This window comes from Eumetopias jubatus, unplaced genomic scaffold, assembly GCF_037043125.1.
Source record: "Eumetopias jubatus isolate StellerSeaLion01/CBP00866 unplaced genomic scaffold, mEumJub1_p1.0 scaffold_5, whole genome shotgun sequence".
In the NCBI taxonomy this organism is placed as follows: domain Eukaryota; kingdom Metazoa; phylum Chordata; class Mammalia; order Carnivora; family Otariidae; genus Eumetopias; species Eumetopias jubatus.
This window is the reverse complement of record NW_028274811.1, coordinates 57250429-57267237: the sequence shown is the minus strand read 5'-3', so window position 1 is coordinate 57267237 and position 16809 is coordinate 57250429. Positions and strand designations below refer to the sequence as shown.

Sequence of the window (16809 nt, the reverse complement as noted above, 5' to 3'; positions counted from 1 at the left end):
GCATAGAGGAGTGAACAAGACAGTTTAAAATCCCCGTTCTCACAGAGCTTCCACAGAGGGGGAGACAGAGCTTTATTCTCTAGAGAATAAAGAAATTTTTTGTATATTAGAAGATGGAAGGTGCTTTGGGGGAATAATAAGGCTGAGAAGGGGGTAGGGAGTGCTGAGGGGCTGCAATGAAGTAAGTGCTTAAGGAAGGTGACCCTGAGAAGGTGACATCTGAGCCAAGTCTCAAAAGAGGTGAGGAAATGAGCTGGGCAATGTCCGGGGAGCAGTGCCAAGGCAGTTCCCTGAGATTGGAACGTTCTGGCCTGTTCAAGGAAAAGCAAGGAGGCCAGTGTGGCTGGTGCCAAGCAAACAAGGAGAAGAGGGTGGAGAAGCTATGGGGAGCACATCACCCACAGTCTCATCAGACTTTCCAAGGACTTTTGGTTTTGTCACCCAGCCTTGTGATAAGATGAGGTAAGTCATTTATTTATTTATTTATTTTCAAGATTTTTATTTATTTATTTGACAGAGAGACACAGCGAGAGAGGGAACACAAGCAGGGGGAGTGGGAGAGGGAGAAGCAGACTCCCTGCTAAGCAAGGAGCCCGACGCGGGGCTCGATCCCAGGGCCCCGGGACCATGACCTGAGCCCAAGGCAGACGCTTAATGACTGAGCCACCCAGGCGCCCCAAGGTAAGTCATTTATAAAAACTGTCATGGTCAGCAAATCTAAACTGAAAAAAAAAAAATCCTTCCTAATATATTAACAGCATTAAACAGTGTAAGAAAGGAGAGCCGCGTGACTGAGAGTTACTATGTGGAAATGTAAAGATTTCATTCACCAAGAACTGAAATATTACTTACCCAAAGGACAGGGTGAACCAAACAATTGTAAGCTTTATTGTATTTTCCCTGACGGGGTAGTTGAAACATCTCATGAAAGTCAACCAAATCTGTGAAATGTTCAAGAGTTAGTTTTCTTGTGTGGTTATGCAGTGAACCCACTCCCCAATCCCCTTCACCAGTTATAAAAACACTGACTTTTCTTTTAGCCAGACTCATTGGAACTTCAAATGTCAAGGCTGAAGGCTCTAGCAAACCAAATCTTGCAAGCTTCCCTTTTTTAGCTGCCTGGAAGCCAAGGGACAAAGTAACTTAAAACTTCAGTGTGTCCCAGCCCTGCCAAGACTCCTTGCCTAGCACCTTCCCTTCCCAAATATGGACTTGGCTAGCCCACTGATCCAAGGGGGGGTCCTTTCACCTGGTCCCCGTGTAGGCAAATGAGGTGTCCTGGACAGTAGGGGGAACAGTCCCACTCAGGGCGGCCACGATCAACCCTGCTTCTGACCAACTTCAAAGGTAACATGTTGGCCGGCACTCGGGGCGGGTCTGTTACTTACTCCATAGAGTTCCGTGCGGATCCGGACAAAACACCTTCTGTACCACGTGCCTGTGTCACTCTCAATTTCAATCAGCTCATCTATTTGTTTGGGGGTTTTGATTCTGTGGACCTGTAGAGAACAACACAGTGCCAAGGGCTGAGTTTTTTGTCTTGAGAGGAGCAAATCCCGACTCCCACAAAAGTAAGCAGGTATCTGATAATCATTCCATTCCTACATGAGACCATGGGCGTAAGGTATACACATCCCAACACCACCTAAAAGAACTGCATAAAGAATGAATAGGAGGGAATACCACGGAACAAGGCAGAAGAACAGGGAAGGATGGAGTAATATGAGCCCCAAATGTCCTTCTTTGGAAACCATAAAGGCACACATTTCGCAGATAAAACATTCAGAGAGATTAGCTTCTAGAATAAGAATTATTTTGCTTGGACTGAAGCGATTGTACATACTTTACATTGGAGCCTACTGATTTGATACATTTGGCCCCTCAACACAGTTCTTAAAGCTTCCCCATCCAACTTGTATTCCTAAAAGTTATCTTTATATTTTATGCCCCGTCTTTCCCTTTCCTGTAGCCTAACACCACAGCGGCTGGTCAGCAAATAGCCACAGGCGAGCCTGGTGCAGAGTCGAGAGAATGAGTTCTAACAGTTTCTTCTGTGACAGAGGGGATAAATGATGGGAGACCACTGTGAAAAGCTGCATCTAGGACTGAAGTTAGCCTCTTCTGCTCAGGAAAAGAACCTAGACACGGGAGAGGCAATGCTTTCAACACAGAGAACGAAGCCTGAAAACAGAAAAAACAAAAATAAAAAAAAAAAAGAAGGGTTCCTTTTGTGGACCTGTCCCATCTTACACTGTTAGTCAATATTTATGTAACTTTCGAGAGAGAACACAGCAATTGCACAAATGTGACCCCTGCCAGGGATCACTTTTGAACACTTTTGAACTTTTGAACACTCTTTTTCTGGAGATTCTGCCCACATCCAAAGCAGCACTTCTTTTGTGAGAATCCAGGTACCCAGGCTATCTTTTGACAGTGGTCATTTGGGGACCCTCAGCATCTTCCAAATTATACAAGGTAAGCAGTAGACTCTTCCTGGCTCTGTCAACAAAGAGGTCTGTATTTAATGAAAATAATGTCTGAGTTAAATGTGGGATTCCAAATAGAGTCAGCTCAAAATAATCCATGGAGGCATTATTCTGTGATACTCTATAGATTTTTTTTTTTTTTAAATCACAGAGGTGTTCTTATCACTCAACATATTATTTTTGGGAGGCTGCTTCTTCTCTACTCATCAGTGTTTGTTTGTTCATTCACTCACGGGCACCCACTGGGTACCAACCGGGTCCAGCACTAAGACTACAGAGATGCAAACATAAAATACCCATTACTGACATCCTCCCAGCAATTACCATACAAAGAAAAAAACCTGTAATGTAGATCTATATTGGATGGGAGAGATGTATTTTATAGAACACCCAAGTTGACTCGGGAATGAGAGAAGCCTTCATGGACTGAACCTAAGCTGGGACTTATGGAGAAGTATGTCATTTGCCATGTATGTAAACCACTTGGAGGCCATTCCAAGCGTGAGATACCATGTGCAAACATCCTGAGTTGTGAGAGAAAACAAGGTATTAGCCAACTACAAAGAGTTTTAGATTCCTAAAGAATAGTCCAAGGGCAGAGGGCAGTGAGTAAAGAGGGCTGAAAGAAATCAGTTGGCAGTAGGGTCAAAAGTACGGAACAATGAGGAGTGATATTTAGGATGGGAAATAATAGGACACAGTGATTCCTCGAATATTGTGGGGATAAAGGGGAAGAAAGAAATAGGGTAGTTCCAAGGTTTTCCGGTTTGTGGTACTGGTGGTATCTTCTGGTAGAATTTAGTAAAAAGAAGAAGCTTGAAGACTCTTAAGGTGCTAAGTTCAGACTCAGAAATTCAGATTTGAAAGGACATAAAAGGACGTCCATAAAGGCCTTCAACATGTATGTCTGGAGCTCAGGAGAGCTGTCCATTAGGAGATAGAGAGCTAGAATCAGCTAAGGAAAGCATATAGGATTAAAAGAGAAATTAGCTAAAACTAGAGTCCTGGAAAACAATATTTAAGGTAGGGGCATAAGAAGAAGAGCTTTAAAAGAAGCCTTTGGAGGAATGCATGCAGATTCACTATATTGTAGGCATAATAAGGAAAAAAGACAAATTTGTCATGGTGGACTCATGTAATGACTTTGAAAGTCACATAATAAATGACTCTGAGTTTTATCCATTCTTTTGGAGTCTTCCCCCCAGTTCTCACCTAATCTAGTAACGACATGGATGACCATGTGTGAATTTGGTACCTCAAACCTTCTGGAGGAAAAAGCAGGTAAGTAGCACAGTGAGGCCCTGGAGAGGCTCTCCTTCGCAGAAGATCCCCCTGGTAAAGGGTTTTTCCCTCATGTGGCTAAGAAGGGTTAAGTGACATTGAGTATCTAGATGATGCCTCAAGATTCCTCTAACCTTCTGATCCTTTCATTTAAAAAAAATCCTTCCTCTGTTGTGCATCTGCTTAAAAGAAGGGCCTATTCAAAGACTTTCAGGTCCTCAATGGAGAACATCCATTACTGACTTTCATTTCTCCATTACATTGCATAAAAAATTGTGCTAAGGAAGAATGTGTGGTAATTTAGATGAAGGCCAAACTTAAGTCTATATTTACAATTTGAAAAATTTGTTTCCTAGGTAAAAATGAAATAAATAAGATGTCAACAGACTGTTTAATGAGGAACTATTTCATATGTTTTAACACCTGTAGTTGTGTGTTATTTATAAGATACTGAAGATCTTATTTATGTCTCCCTATGTCTTACTGTGTATCTGCCTACACCTATTTCAGACAAAACATTATTAGTCTAAATGTATGACTGCCTATGTAAAAATATTTAAACCATTGTTCCTTCCAAAAAATTCCATCCATCCAATTTTCATTAATTTAGACTGGCTTTCCCCATTGAGAATAGACTTGGTAACCAGAAGATGTAAGAACATTCCATGCAGACTGAACGGTACACACAGAGCCAGTGAGCGCAAACATGTCTAAGTGAAGTGGAAATATGAGGAACCAAAAGATGAGTGTAACTGGTGTAGAGAGAAAAATTTACAATCTGGCCTTTTCAGAAAAGGTTTCCTGGCTCCCGGCATAGAAGATTTGCTGAGAAGCAGGTACTCACCGAGAAGACTTTCTCAGGCTGACCCCGTGCTCTCATGTTTGTGTCATGAATTAGCTTCAGGATCATCCACGCTTCATCATGTTTTCCAACCTAAGAAATGCGAACAGACACTGAAGGGCTAAAAGGTAAAACCCTTATAGTCCCTGATTTTCCAATAACCATCTTGTGTTGTCGGAGCAAATTGGGTGTAATTGCACAAATGGGATACCCCACTGGATAGCCTCAAGTACAAGAGCAGTTCAATGGATGTGCCTAGAACTAGAAATAGCATCTTTAGCTGCTAAAAGCTCATGTATAAAAAAGACAAAGTCTCTTCACTGACTGAAAAGTTACTTGCTTGAGGAGGAACATTAGTGCTTTCAGGCCACGAGGCAGCTTTTTCACACACGGGTCTTTTAAAGCACATCTCCACGAAACCAGCCCCTCCATGGTTCCATGGTAGCAAGGGAAAACGTACCTCCTAGAGAGGCAAACAAGGAACTTTTTCCAATGTGTGTGGCTCCCTTAGACATTCACAGTAAGGCATGTTACCTCCAGCAAGAACCGTGGGCTTTCAGGCATGAATGTGAGGGCCACCACCGAGGAGACACAGGGGAGCGCGCAGACTATCACGAACACACGCCAACTGTGAAACTGGTAAGCTGACCCCATGCTGAAGCTCCATCCTAGAAAGGAAAGAATGGAAGAGTGAAGGACAGCGCCTCTCAGATGGCCTGCTGGGAAAGCGAGGACCCTCCCCCCAATCACTGTGGGTATCTGCCCTGTGAATGTATTGTTAAGTCTTAACACTCACAGAAAAACGAGCCGATCTGGGCATTAGCCATGGTGACCAGCTCAACTTTACAACCGCCAATAGCAGTGGTGAGAGAAAGAAACCAAAGGGTCAAGTCTTAAGTATGGGGGTACATGTGTGTTTCTGTACTATCCCATGATAAAGTAATTTGGAATATTTTTCCAATAGACCTCTGTGCTGGGGCATGTTCTGTTTGCTCCTCCGGGTCACTGCCTCCCCCCCGCCCCCGCCGTGTGCCGGGAAATGGACTGCTATGGAGGCATCAACTGGCTCCCTTGACCATTGGCTTCCACTGGGTCTGGCACGGCGGGAGCAGCATTCAGGATATTTATTTCCCTTGTTTTCCTTCTCCCTTCCCCTGGCTGGGGGGAGATTTGGCAGTTGGTATGCTCATCCCCTGGGACCTTCTCCTACAGCCACGGCTCTTGTCAGCTTTTGGCAATCCCTCCACCCTGGTGTTCTTTGAGGCACGGGTAGGTACAAGATGCCCTCCTGCTGCTAGCTCCTAGGTGCTTTATTATTCCCTCTTGGTTTCTTTTCACTGTTTCCACGTGACTCTTTAGCGATCCCCTGTGAGGGTGTTCTTGGTTTCCTGCCAGCACCCTGACCAGTACAATTGTGAAGAAATGGCAGGTGCGGTATCTCTCCATATGCACATGTCATAAAATAGATCAAGACAATCTAAAATTTCTAAATAGTATTTTTACTCTAATAAAAACAAGCATAAGGGGATACAAACAGAAATCTCTTTAAAAACTAAAAGGAAAACTGCTGAGAATAATTAGAATCCCACTGCCAGGGTCCCCTAGTTATACAGCTAAGTGTAAGAGCTAAACAAAAGCTGAAATGAAATAATAAGTAAAAAATAAGGGTAATAATAATTATGTATTTATATATTTATAAATAATATAATAAAATAATAAAATATAATTTAAATAACAGTGAAAAAAAAAGAACTAAGGGAAGCCGATATTTGAATGAATATAAAATGGTTGAAAGCTAAATTCAAACATGATTCTAAATGAGAAATCATGAGGGATATCAAATCTAATTGAAAACAGAGTGGAAATTTATAGAGATATAGATGAATTACATATGGCAAAATTTTAGTTTTTGGCAATACTTGGCACTTATAAGGGCTTTTGTGATTAAAAGTCAAGTATTATTTATACCCCATCCCCAGGAGAGCAGTGTACTTATTCATTAATTACACAGAAGCCAAGTGAGATTCTGAGGGTGATACAACTTCCTCAGGGTCACAAAGCTGAAGTTACACATCAGCATCTTCTCCACCAGGATTTGAGGCAGAGTCATATACCACACCCAGCCTCATGTGCATGCACACTTGCCCATAAACACAGAATTTGTTGACAAATGATGTAAACATCAATGACATGGTGCATTAATCTTAGATTAATAAACATTTTCTGGGAATTTAATACTTGAGGGTTATGCGAATTGGTAAATTAACCACATCATGAACTTTAGGAGGGGATGTCTACTCTCAGTGTTTTATGTAGCAGAAGTTCTGAAGTCCCAAATATCCAAAACACAGAAAAAAACTGATGGAATAGAGAAAACATACCTTGTTCACTTCACATTTGATCTGAAAGTTTCTTATAACGAGTATCTTTTTTAAAAGCTCTAGATCCTATTATTTTACACACTGGATCAAAAAGAAAAGCTTTAGATGGCTGAGTGAAGTAAATGCAAAGCTACAGCACAGGACTACATCACACTAGTGGATAAAGCTGGAAGCTTCTGGCGCTAGGACAGGGCTCCCTCCCTGCCCAAAGATGTCCTCGTCCCCATGCCCAGACCTGTGACTACATTACCATATATGGCAAAAGTACCTTGCAGGGGGGATTCAGTTAAGGATCTTGAGGTAGACTGATTACGTCATAGAGTGGGGACTGACCTACATGAGCAGAAGAGCCTTTTCATAAGAGAAAGAGAGGGAAGGAGATGTGATGAGGGAAGTCGGAGGTCTGCTCAGAGAGAGATCTGGAGGTGCTACAGTGCTGACTCTGAAGATGTAGCTGGGGCCACAAGCCAAGCAATGTAGGCAGCTTGCAGAAGCCGGAAAAGGCGAGGGCTGTCTTCTCCCCTCCCGCCCCCAGAAGCCCTGCCAACTCATTTAGACTTCCGACCTCCAGCATTTTAGGATAATAAACTTATGTGCTTTAAAACCAGTCAGTCTGTGGTGATTTCTTACATCAGCATTAAGAAAGCCAACGAATCATGGATCACTACATCAAAAACAAATGATGTATTGTATGGTGACTAACATAAAATAAAATAAAAAAAATAAATAAAATAAAATAAAATAAAATAAAATAAATAAAATAAAATAAAATAAATAAAATAAAATAAAATAAAATAAAATAAAATAAAACAGAACAAAATAAAAAGAAAGCCACACAGCTCTCTGTAGTTACAGCTCTGTTGCTTATATGATTGACAGCAATTAAACTGAAGAACTTTAGCTTTTCTCTATGAAACTTCAGGCTCCTGGCTTTTGCTTGGACTTCTCCAATGGCCTCTCCTATGACTTCAGTCTCTTTTGACAGCTGGTCTTAGAAATACTGCCCTTCACTCTCACGGCTCCCAAACATCACATTGATGAGGGAAGAGACTGAGTGCAATGTGATTCCATTCGAGCAGTTTTCAGCCTATGGAGGAAATTGGACAACAAATAGAACCTAATCCTGGAGGAGAGCTAGCTGGTCCAGAGACCCCTCTCCTCAGCTTAAAATGCAGTTTTTTCAGGTGTAGATTCTTCTGTCCAGCAGCCTAAGTTTAGCCTGATCATTGCGGTTCACATCCTTCTGTACTTCGTTAGCCATGAAGTAGGTCTCTGACCCCCTGGTTAGTGTGTGTGTGTGTGTGTGTGTGTGTGTGTGTGTGTGTGCGCACGCGCGCGCACATGCACTGTGCTCTTGCTTTATATAAAGGGGTGGGGTCCACTCCTTTCCCTCACCGTTTTTTGCAATAAGCATTTCCCCAGCCTCCAAAACTCAGTTGTACCCTTCTTCTGTCTCTCTTCAAATCTCTAGCCATCTACTCTACTCCATGCACTTGACCCCCACCTCCTGTTTTCTTTGAGAACACAAACACAGGGAGAACTACATACATCTCATCTTCTCACTCCTGAATCTTCTCACCCACCTGTGCCTGTCTGTACCCTCTGCCTTCCCTCAGGAGCATTGGCAGTTGGTCTGTTGTAACCAATCCAAGGTCAATCTGTCCTCGCCACTCTCTCCTCCTTCTCTCTCTCAAGGACAGAACTCCTGTAATTACCTACCCCTCCTCTCTGGGCCTCCTCATGGTGCTCTCTCACCTTACTTGATGGGTCGTTCCATCAGCACACCCATCTCCACCATCTACAAAAAAACCCTACCTTGACCCCCACAGGCCTCTCCAGTTGCACTGCTACTCCTCTGTCCCCATTCTCAAAAGAATGGTCTAGAGCAACGGTCTCCTGCTTCTGCCCCCAAGTCCACAGAAGCTGTGCCAGAGAAGGTCATCTGTCCTGCCAAATCTAATAGGCACTTTTCTGTCCTCTTCTTACTCCAACTGTCTAAATTATTCCATATGGCTGATCATTCTCTTCCTTGAAGAACTTTTTCCCTTGTCTTCCTCATCATGACATGTGCTAGTTTCTTTGCTGCCTCACTGGCTTTCTTTCAGTTTCCTTAGTTGACTCTTTCTCTGACTAGCTCTCCAAGTCGGCATATCCTAAATATTGGTTGTCAGTCCTGTTCTCTGGATACAGGTTCTTTCTAGGCCGACTCGTGTATTTCCATGACTTTAAGCACCATCTGTAGGCCACTGTCTCTGAAACATGGCCTCTTTTGTTTCTAGAGCTCCAGAAACCCTTCTCTACCTGCCTATTTACATCTTCACAGGGATGTCTACTGGGCATCTCAGAGTTATTGTGTCCAAAATGGAACTTCTGATTTCCTGCTCTGCTACCAAAGAAAACTCTTGCTTTTCTTTCAATGTTCCTGCTTCAGCAAATGACACACTGCCAGCCAGCCACATATTCATGACTAAAACCAAGACCTCATCCCCGAGTCCTCTTTTCCACCTCATCGCACTCAAGGTCCAATCTCTCCGCAAGCTCCATCTCTCCAACACACCTCAAAGCTACAACTTCTCCCCATCTCCCCGGCACCACCAAACTCCTAGCTAGCAACACTGTGCCCCTGACCTACAGCAGGAGCTTCACTCTCCTTTCCCTGTCCCCCCGCCATGTACCACAAGCCACCCTCCCGACAGCAGCCAGACTTACCCTTTTAAAACATCGGTAAGAGGGGGCGCCCAACTGGCTCAGTCAGTAGAGCGTGTGATTTGTAATCTCAGGGTCATGAGTTCAAGCCCCACATTGGGCGTAGAGACTACTTAAACAAAATTTAGGGCCACCTGGCTGGCTTAGTTGGAACAGCATGTGACTTTTGATCTTGGGGTCATGAGTTTGAGCCCCACACTGGGTATAGAGATCACTAAAAATAAATAAACTAAAATGTCAGTAAGACAGTAAGAGGGCTGATATCCAAGATCTATAGAGAACTTCTCAAACTCAACACCCAAAAACAAATAATCAAGTCAAAAAATGGGCAGAAGACATGAACAGACACTTCCCAAAAGAAGACATACAAATGGCTAACAGACACATGAAGAAATGTTCATAATCACTAGCCATCAGGGAAATTCAAATCAAAACCACACTGAGATACCAGTTGGAATGGCAAAAATTGACAAGACAAGAAACAACGGATGTTGGAGAGGCTGTGGAGAAAGGGGAACCCTCTTACACTGTTGGTGGGAACAGAAGTTGGTGTAGCCACTTTGGAAAAGTACAGCCACTTTGGAAAACAGTGTGGAGGTTCCTCAAAAAAGTAAAAATAGAGCTATCCTATGACCCAGCAATTGCACTACTGGTATTTACCCCAAAGACACAGATGTAGTGAAAAGAAGGACCATATGCACCCCAATGTTCATAGCTGCAATGTCTGCAATAGCCAAACTGTGGAAAGAGCCAAGATGCCCTTCGACGAATGGATAAAGAAGATGTGGTCCATATATACAAGGGGATATCACTCAGTCATCAGGAAGGATGAATACCCAACTTTTACATCAACATGGATGGGCCTGGAGGAGATGATGCTAAGCGAAAGTAAGTCAAGCAAAGAAAGTCAATTATCATATGGTTTCACTTATTTGTGGAACATAAGGAATAGAATGAAGGACATTAGGAGAAGGAAGGGAAAAATGAAGGGGGAGACGAACCATGAGAGACAATGGACTCTGAGAAACAAACTGAGGGTTTTAGACGGGACGGGGGTGGGGGGTGGGTTAGCTCGGTGAAGGGTATTAAGGAGGGCACGTTCTGCGTGGAGCACTGGGTGTTATACGCAAACAATGAATCATGGAACACTACATCAAAAACTAGTGATGTACTGTATGGTGACTAACATAACATAATAAAATTAAATTAAAAAAAAAAGAGCACTTCATTCTGCTGCTTAAAAGCATCCAATGGCTCCCAAGACATTTGGACGGAATCCAAATGTCTTACCATGGTCTCTGGAGCCAACAGAAACACATCCCTACCTACCTACCTGAGCTCACCTTCTTGCTGCTGCCCTTGCCCTCTTGCTCAGGCCCTACCTACCTGCTCATAGTTCTTTGAACATTCAAAGCTTAATTTCATCTCAGGGGCTGTGCCTAATTTCCTTGGAAGCCCAGCCATACATTTGAAAGGACAGTTGTTCTATTTTAGCTGTCCTTTCTCTGAGGTTTGAAAGTGAGAGGGTCTTTCAGGCCATCTCATCCCCAGTGTAGTTCCCTTAGGGTCTTCGCATTTGGTATTTTCCCTGCTGGGACCGCTCTGCCTGAATATTTGCATATGTTGATGCCTCCTTCCCACCTTCCAGGTCGTCTCTTCAGAGAGGCCAAACCCTCAAACCCACCCTTTGTCACCAAGGCCTATCTTACTGTTTCCACAGCACTTACTCCTATCCAAAGCTATCAACTGCATTGATTTGGTGACATGTTAACTCTCAGTCCTTCTCCCCATCAGGAGAGTAGGAACTCTGCTTTTGTTACTCACCAATGTATTCTCAGCGCCTATAGCAAGTCGTGGTCCATTGGAAGGTTCTCTTTAAACATTTGCTAAATGAAAACACACACACACTTTCTCACAGTGGGTTTATGGTAGTATACGAACATGTGACAAATCACTGCAGGCTAGTAAGCCTAGTTTTCTTTTGACGTTTTTTAAATTCACACTAAACAGCAAAACAGCCTTGATTTATTTTTTCAAATTAAATTAGTAATTAATATACGATAAAATTTATTACCTTTTCAGGTAGGTATCCAGCTCTATGAGTTTGATAAATGCACAGTCATGTGGACACCATCGTGATCAAGAGGCAGACCAGTTCCATCAGCCCAAAACATTCCTTCCTGCTGCCCTTTTGCAGTCAACCCTTCCTCCCTTCCTAACCACTGATGACCACTGGTCTGTTCTCTGCCCCTACAGTTTTGTCTTTTTCCAGAACATCATCTAAGTGGAATCCTACTGTACACAGCTTTTTGAATCTGGCTTTATCCACTTAGAATAATGCACCCATGCAGACTGTTAGACCTATCAATAGTTTGTTCCTTTTCACTGCTGAGTACAACTGCCCTGTGTGGCTAGATGATCGTTTGTTCACCTACTCACCAGTTGAAGGACAGTGGATGGTTTCCAGTTTTAGGTGATTATCAATAAAGCAGCTGTCAACATTTCAATCAGATTTTTTGTGTCCCAAAGTTTTCCTTTTTTCTTGGGTCAATCCCAAGGAGTAGGTTAGTTGAGTCATAGGAAAAGTTTATGTTTAGTTTTATAAGAAATTGCCAAACTATCTTCCACAACGGCTGTATCATTTGACATTCCCCTCACTAGTGTGTGAGACTCTTAGCTGCTTCACACCCTTTCTACCTTGTTTTATCAGTTTAGGTTTTTTGGTTTTGTTTTTGTTTTTGGCCCTTCTAATAGGCGTGTAATGGTATTTCATCGTGATTTTATTTTATTTATTTATTTACTTTTAAAGATTTTATTTATTTGACAGAGAGAGACGCAGCGAGAGAGAGAACACAAGCAGGGGGAGTGGGAGAGGGAGAAGCAGGCTTCCCGCTGAGCAGGGAGCCCGATGCGGGGCTCGATCCCAGGACCCTGGGATCATGACCTGAGCCGAAGGCAGCCGCTCAACGACTGAGCCACCCAGGCGCCCCTCATGGTGATTTTAATTTGTATTTCCCTACTGCCTAGTGATCACCTTACTTTACTTTGTTTATTCATTCATATTTTCATGGAGTACCTATATAGGCTAGTCACAATGCTCCACAATGTGGAGGCTAGGAGGACTTCTTTTTTGCCCTTGAGGAGTTTCAGTCTAGGAGAAGAGGCAGATTAGTTAACAGACACAACAAACAGTCCCACACATGCTGGAACAGGTTATGAAGAAATAGTGGTGGGAGTACAGAAGGGGCTGAGGTATCTGTCCAAAAGAGTATTTTCTCCAGAGCCCCAGCAAAATTTCTTTTCTTATTTGGGTCCTGAACAAAGAGCTAATTCTTAAGTTTCTAACATTCAAGTTAGAGACACAATTCAAATCAATACTTAAGAAGTAGATGAGAGTATCCAAGACAGGTTGTGCCATGCCTGGTCCCTAACTCTTTCCTTCTATATCACAACCATATGACCTGGAGAAAGAGAGGACAGCCCTCGAGTGGGTGGAGGGAATCCTAGAAAGGGAGACCAACACTATTCCCCTTTTAGGACATGGCCCTGGGGAGGGGGCTCAAAGACTGATGGATGATATTCTGTGGCCCCAGTGAGGGATAGACAGAGTGACAGTCTTGAGAAATGGCCCTGCAGACGCTTGGATAAACTAAAATACCATTATCTGGATCCAAAATGAATAAAAGAATGGAGTGGTAAAACACTGACCTTCATAACTATTCAGCCATGAATTCCTGGGACCCCTCCCCATTTTGATTTCAGTATGGCTTACATTTGAATTGGAGAATGATATAAAAGCTAAACCACCAACACCAGGAAGTGGGGAGACATCAATAGGAGTGAAGGGCCGGAATATGAAACCAGGCCACACGCAAGTAGGAAAGCGGGTTGTTATGTTCGGATACTCATCTGCACTTAGAAAAATGGATTATCTTAAATGAGCCCTCTGTGGGCACCACGCCTTTCTTGTCTTAAAAAAACAAAAAAGTGATTCTTGCGTGGGTGGTGGTTCTAATTGTCCTTTGGACTCTGTTAAAAAGTACCCATTAAAATGTCATACTGAGAGACTTATCTACATATAATGTAAATTCCATGTGAGGAAGGCCCTCAATTAGGGTATTACAGAAAGCAGTTACTGCACGGCGCTCATCAGGGTGGCGCTAATAAGAACATCATGCCTGTTGCATAGTAATCAAGGCCATCTATGAGCCTCGAGCCAGCGTGCTCTAGGACTGCAGAAACCAGCTGCCTCCCCAGTTGCGTGACTGTCTGACATTTTACAGGGTGCCAAGGCAGAAGTATGTGACGCATGTGGAAGAAGAATGCTGACTTTCATGCTCTTTTTTGGGCTTAGCTGCTGCTGCACTCATGAATGAGCACCTACTTTACTGATCTATATTTGGGTACCAGTTTTGTGATATTCATAGGACATAGTCTTTGGTAAGAAGGCAGGTTTTAGGTGCAAGACACAGATTCGATGTTCTTAAACATTAGCAATCGGTATTAATAACAAATAAATATATGTGAGATGAGTTTTTAATAGCTAAGAAGTAAATCGCCTGTATTTATTTGTCAGTGGTCTTCCCTCACTAGGCACAGAGACAACTAAAAGTCTCTTTGGAAAAGTAGCTCAAAATCCATTTTCTCAAGTGGCAACACACTTAGGAAGGGCATGATGATCAGATAAATTTCTGATTTTATTCCTACATTAATAACATTTTATCCCCTCAACGGGTCACTGGTTTACAATATAAATACTATCTAATCAACATGAAACATTAACGCTTGGCTAGAAACTCAGGTTGTCATGCATCTAATGTCATCTGTGACTTTAGAACCAGATGTAGCTGGACAGTCCCTGGTGCTGACGGCAGAGATTTTCACCTTCTCCTCATTTGTTAGAAAAATAAAAGAAGAAAAAGAAGCCAGGGTGAGGGGAAAAGTTAAATCAACTGTGGTACAGCCATGCAAAAGCACACCATGTAACTACTGGCAACGAATGAGGTAGATCTTTCTGAACTGATCTGGAAAATGTCCCAGTTACACCGCTCAGTAAAAAAGTTCTTTTCCAAACGGTGTAAATAGTAATGATCTCATTTTTATAGACATATATTATATCGAGAAAACAAGGGAGGGAAGGAATACACTCAACTATTTTAAATGGCTACTCAGGGTAGGAAGTGGGTGCTAACAGGGGACTTTCGCTTTTGGCATTATTTGTTCGAGCATTCTATTACCTTGTTATAAAAAGGACAAGAAAACTTTTCAAAGAGTTGTAAGCCTTTGACTCTTCTCAAGTACAAGGTCTGATGGGAAGAGAGAAAGGATAAGGAAAGTGGAATAATTTTGACATTATTCAGCATCCATACAATTCTTGGAACTAAACTAATGTTCATTCTGATTGCGATGAATCTGAACATTTGACACGGTAGTGCTCACTGATGGCTAGCAATGAGAAAGCGCCAGAGACTACCCTGGCGTCTCCAGGTCGCAAAGAAAACAATATTCACAGACCTTTGATCTTTAAACCGGTAACTCTAGTCATAGGCCAATTTTGGATTCCTGGGGCAGAGGTCAGTTGCATTTTGAGCCAATCATGTAGCACGACTGCCAACACTGGTACACAAAGCAATCACAATAAAAAAAAAAAAATGGCAGGGGGTACCTAGGTGGCTCAGTTGGTTAAGCATCAAACTCGTTATTTCAGCTCAGGTCATGATCTTAGTGTTGTGAGATCCAGTCCAGTGTTGGGCTCCACATTCAGCGGGGAGTCTGCTTTTCTCTCTCTTCCTCTGCCCCTGTGCATAGTCTCTCTCTCTCTTTCTCACTCGCTTGCTCTCTCTCCCCCAAAAAATAAATCTTAAAAAAAAAAAATGGCAGGGATCTGCCCGCAGCACATAACCATGCCTTTAAAAAGTGAGAGTCAATTCAACAAGAATTATACACCCCAGGGAAAGGGTCCAAGGGTTCAAGTCCAAATAACTGCAGGAGTCATCTGTCTCTAAGAGCAGACCCAAGCAACAAGCTAATCTTTCCTGCTAGTTTCTCTCTTTCTGTCTCTGAGCTCTGGTCCTACCATTAGGAATGCACAGAATGAGTGGTCAACAGCAGAGGGAAGTCACGTAATGCCTCTGGTTCCTGAGTGTGACTTGTCACCCTAACCATGCTTTCGAAGAAGCAAACCTCCTGGTCAGAAATTCATGGGCTTATTTTTCAAGGTTATTTTTTCTGGAATATCTTCTGTGAGTGCTTCTAATATGAAGAGTAAATGAGAGTACCTTTCCAGAAAGAGTTCCTGGTGCAAGTATGTATGACTCATTCAAGCAAGGTACGTCCCAAGCTCCACTGAAAGAAAGAGTCTAAGGGTTTGAAAAAAAGCTGAAAGCATAAAAAGTGTGTATATGCGTTTCTGTTTTCAACAAAGATCCTTTGGGATTTTCTTTTGTAGCCCGATGTTAATATAATATTAATATTATGATAATGTAGATCTGTTAAAATTTTGTCAAAGATTTTTATGTAACTATATACTACAGTAGCCTATAGAATTGGCAAATTTTGACCACATACAAATGAAGCTTATATCATAAATACATATAAAGGCAGCTCATTACTTTGTAAATACACATTGTATATACTCATATTTATTATCTTATAGCATATACGGGCACACATTGACTTTCCTTCTCTATCTTACTCACATAAATATTTACTTAAAAACAATTGTGTATGTTTGCAGGTTTATATTAATATATAAACTCTTGCATAAGCTGATGTCCAGGCTTAGGAAACTGAAAAGCAAATATAACTAAATATTGAGAATTCTTACATTAAGCAGAAAGTTGGACTAACAGACTCTAAAGCTCATTTTAGGGCTAAGCTCCTCTCTGATTCAAAGATCTTGTGCCTGGAACAGATAAAACCACAAGAAATTCACTCTGGATTATAGATCCATGATAAGAAATGGAGCACTTTCAGAACTTAACAAAATAAAACTAAACAAACTTGAGAACTTTAGTTAGTTTGGACACAAATGCTCAAAGGTTGGGAGAAGACTTGTGGCAAAATAACAATACTTGGGGCGCCTGGGTGGCTCAGTCGGTTAAGCGTCTGCCTT

General features: G+C 42.3%; 1 protein-coding gene and 1 non-coding gene across 2 annotated transcripts in view; one reads left to right on the top strand and one right to left on the bottom strand.

Moving 5' to 3' along the window:
- Nucleotides 1-16809, bottom strand: part of SV2C (synaptic vesicle glycoprotein 2C) — a 200361-nt gene that overhangs the window by 34083 nt on the left and 149469 nt on the right. The window contains exons 5-8 of the mRNA XM_028114546.2: nucleotides 5143-5276; nucleotides 4612-4701; nucleotides 1389-1499; nucleotides 853-941 (exon numbers count right to left, since the gene is read on the bottom strand). Coding sequence (XP_027970347.1) covers nucleotides 853-941; nucleotides 1389-1499; nucleotides 4612-4701; nucleotides 5143-5276 — 424 coding nt within the window. The remainder of the gene's footprint in view (nucleotides 1-852; nucleotides 942-1388; nucleotides 1500-4611; nucleotides 4702-5142; nucleotides 5277-16809) is intronic.
- TRNAT-UGU (transfer RNA threonine (anticodon UGU)) lies at nucleotides 9726-9798 on the top strand. The gene has a single exon. It is a non-coding gene; the product is annotated as a tRNA-Thr (tRNA).